The sequence below is a fragment of the Pecten maximus genome, unplaced genomic scaffold (assembly GCF_902652985.1).
Source record: "Pecten maximus unplaced genomic scaffold, xPecMax1.1, whole genome shotgun sequence".
Classification (NCBI taxonomy): domain Eukaryota; kingdom Metazoa; phylum Mollusca; class Bivalvia; order Pectinida; family Pectinidae; genus Pecten; species Pecten maximus.
In genome coordinates, this window is record NW_022981832.1 from 441 (window position 1) to 4,229 (window position 3,789).

General features: G+C 41.8%; 1 protein-coding gene across 1 annotated transcript; it reads right to left on the minus strand.

Moving 5' to 3' along the window:
• Positions 1–394: 394 nt before the first annotated feature.
• Positions 395–3,282, minus strand: LOC117320243. Its single transcript, XM_033874891.1, has 2 exons — positions 2,947–3,282; positions 395–481 (listed from the first exon to the last, which is right to left on the minus strand). The coding sequence occupies exons 1-2, from the start codon at positions 3,223–3,225 to the stop codon at positions 395–397; spliced, it is 366 nt and encodes a 121-aa protein (XP_033730782.1). The 5' UTR covers positions 3,226–3,282.
• Positions 3,283–3,789: the final 507 nt, after the last annotated feature.

Sequence of the window (3,789 nt, forward strand, 5' to 3'; positions counted from 1 at the left end):
GATGCACAACTACATGTTATACTGATCATGTATACCAAGTTTCGTTAAAATCGGAGTAGTACTTTAGGAGGAGTTGTCCGGCAAGTCTCAACCAATGAGAAGTCGGCAGCCATTTTGAAAATTGGTTTTTCGAAAAAAAAAATATGGGATGCACAACTACATGTTATACTGATCATGTATACCAAGTTTCATTAAAATCGGAGTATTGCTTTAGAAGGAGTTGTCCGGACAACTATTGCGTGACAGACAGACAGACAGACGGACGGAGGGACGGCCGGACGCACAGACGGACAGACAAATGGACGGAGGGTAAACCTAAAGTCCCCCCGTTTTTCAAACGGCAGGGGACTAATAAAAACTACGTACTAAATGAGGCTTTTGTTATATCAATTCATCACATACCCAGGAAACACGGCTGAGGCATAGGCTCCGTGGTCACGTGACGTGTACAGTTCTTCCCGTCAATCCTCCACTCTAGACCCTGAATATTATACAGAAGAGATATGTCATATTGCAGGATTGATTTTAATAGAAGGCAATTCATAATAGTCTCAGTTCCCTTTTAGCACCTGTACTTGTTGGCGTTGATTAATTTTACAATCATTATCAACTTGTTTTCACCTCTTGGATACATCAGTATAATACTATCTGAATGCTGTTGATAGTTAGCTACAAAGTCACTGCAGTACTGACCTTCCCATCCCTAATCATGGCTGAAATGACACAAGAGAGATTGAGAAGCGCCTAAGTATCATGAAGAATATGAAACTGAAGCCTCATATGCTGTGCCTACCAATTACAGATGCGGTCAGAAAGGATACCTTAAGATAGGATGTAGAGCCAAGCTACCCAGTGCTACTCCAACAGGCCAGCGTCGCGGGGCAGACACTTGCTAGCCACACTACCAGCCCCAGGAAATATGTAGGTTTGTTCTCTGATACACCCGACTCCAGGATCATTGGTACAAGACGACATGGCTATTACACCAGCTGTCATTTCCTACAGTCACCGGCACAGGGATGATATTACCATCCATATCAACAACATCTCTACGCGAACAGCCACAATTCAGGGCCCTGTTGTGCGAGTAGCAGCTAGTTGGAATTGAGGAAAGCTCTGGTAGTGATGAAAAAGAAGAGTCGGGGGATGCCCTTGAGCAAATAGAGATACACGCTGATCGTCCGAAGGGGAAGTAACCAGTGGATAATCGTTGAATCAACCAACAGTAAAGGACGTGTATGCCCTTCGAAGAATCGACGGGACACATGATTTAGTCGCAGGCAATAAGCTCTTTGAGGTGACGAACAGGGTCAGGCATTCAACAAGTTTCAGAAACTTTTAACTCAACCGCCTATCCTCGGACACCCGGACTTCAAGAAACCATTCTTCCTACATACAGGAAACGCTTCAGGGTTTGGGCTTGGTGCAGTACTTTACCAAGAGCAGAGCGACATGAAGAGGGCGGTCGCGTATGGTATTCGAGGGTTATCAAGGTTAGAACAGCGCTACCCAATCCTAAGTTAGAGTTCCTGGCGTTGAAATGGGCTGTAACAGATAAATTCAGCGACTATCTCTAGGGTCACCAGTTCACCACGGTTACACACAGCAACTCTTTGACATATGTGCTAACATCTGCCAAGCTGGACGCGACGTCACAACGATACAAATCCAGCATATGACTTTAAGATCAGCCACCATCTTGGCGTTAACAACAGCGACGAAGACTGTCTAGACATTCTACCTTTGAAGCAGAGAATGGGAAAAACCAGATCATTGAGTGAGAAGTCATACAAGTGGACAGCGTGACAACGGTCACCAACACAAGGATATCAGGCCTAATGTCGACGACTTGAGGAATAAACTAAAACGAGCCTACGAAATAGCCTCTGCTGACGTCTACAAGACCCGTTCTTGACAGGAAGGACAATAAGATCAGAAGGTTCGTGGAGCTACAGTTAACATCGGTGATCGTGTATTAGTAAAGATAGTAGCATTCAACGGACTACACAAGATATCCAACAACTGGGAAGCCAGCGACGGCGGTGACGACGACGACGGCGACGGTGGTGGTGTCGCCGGTGGTGGTGGTGTTGGTGGTGATGATGGTGATGATGATGATGCCAGTATTGATTCAAGCAATGAGACCGATAGTACTCTTGGAGAAGACGCCACTGACGAACCTCAAGCTGTGCTGCCACGCGCACAACGACAAAAAGAACCGCATAAGTAGATGAAATCTGGTGATTTCGTCTTCTCACGGCAGCCAACCTAACCAGACTGGATTACCAGAGCCCGCTAACCTGAGATTCTACCATTTGGCCCTCTTAAAGGGTACAGATGTGGAAGTGTCCAGTATTTCAATTCATATTGTATCTAAAAACTGAAATATTTATGTTGCTGTCAGGCTGATACTAGAATCTCAAGTTAGATTTAAATTAATGTCATTTTCCTTGTTCCATTGTATCAGTATTTTGTTTCAATAGGTTTTAAATATCTATTTTCTCAAAATACTTTCAGGTAATACTATTTGAATATGCTTAAATATTTCTCTCGATAAATGTACATTATAACATGTATAACATAATGGTACCGTTGCTTTAATATCTAGTGTCTTGATTTGTAAATTGCAACTTAACAAAATAATAGCTTACTCGAGTGAAATAAATTTCATATCCAACAACCGCTGGTTGTGTTACCTCCGTGTCTGAATTAATTAGTACTAGCTGCCTGATACAACATGCTGCCTAGATGTATATATTTGACCTTAGACCCTAGCTCGAATACACTATAAGTGTCGTCATTATTTTCGTGCTCCATTTAATTTATGATTTTATAAGGTAAACAAAATAAAGGGTAAACTCCTTAACCCATTGCCACACCGACTCTATGCAGAACGTTGATGTGGTCTAGTGGTATAAACTGCTGCTAAAACTGAGAGTACAATACCTTATTAAAATCCATGATTCGTTGTAAGTAAGTGGTCGAGTTGAAGGTCGTGTTCTTGATTTCAGAGAAGATGGCCATTTTTTTCACAGTGTGATCATAGTAAATGAGGCTACTGACGTCTCGTTTGGAGGCCACAGTCGTGACAGAGTTATACGCCCCTGTTTTTTGGAGAAGATGTGCCGTCCACTTGTCAGGGGAGCAACATGGTTTTTGACCATCGGTCACCACAGACGTAGAAATGAAGACGAACACAGCGGCAATAAAAGTAGCCGACGCCATGATTTTAGAATCCTGTATCCCTGTATTATATCTGACTGTTTTGATAACGTATCGGGTCGTTATCTTATATACTCACAAGCCGGGAGATACTGATATATGGGTCACATATACGTACTGATATTAGATAAATGACACGCTATTTTAGAACCCTGATACCCTGTTAGTAATTGACAATTTGAAAACTCGCATACTGAACGTTCACTTGTGAATTATGTTCGAGTAAAAATTGTACGAAAACTATAGGAGTTGCCTCCCTTAGTACACTGATGTTTGCTGATCTCGTCATCCGTCGGTACTGTATCCTTCGCTTTCTCTACTTCTTTCTGTATGTCCTTCCGGATATGTATTCATTTTAAAGTATGTTTTATGAATGTGTTTTAGGCTACACCCCTGGTGTTATTATTTTATATGATTATAATTGACGTGTGTCGGATTAAAAGAAAAATCAATAAGATAGCCCTATAATAATTAGAAATTGTTCACTAACAATTTGACTACATTACACACGTACAGAAAAATCGTTAGCATTATGATTTACACATTTACACAATAGAACTTTGACCC

What these genes read in the sequence shown, in the direction of transcription:
- LOC117320243 (XM_033874891.1), bottom strand. Translation starts at nt 3,225, where the DNA reads ATGGCGTCGGCTACTTTTATTGCCGCTGTGTTCGTCTTCATTTCTACG. An exon ending in GAATCATGGATTTTAATAAG is followed by an intron (nt 482 to 2,946) that starts GTATTGTACTCT and finishes TATAATATTCAG; the next exon opens with GGTCTAGAGTGGAGGATTGA.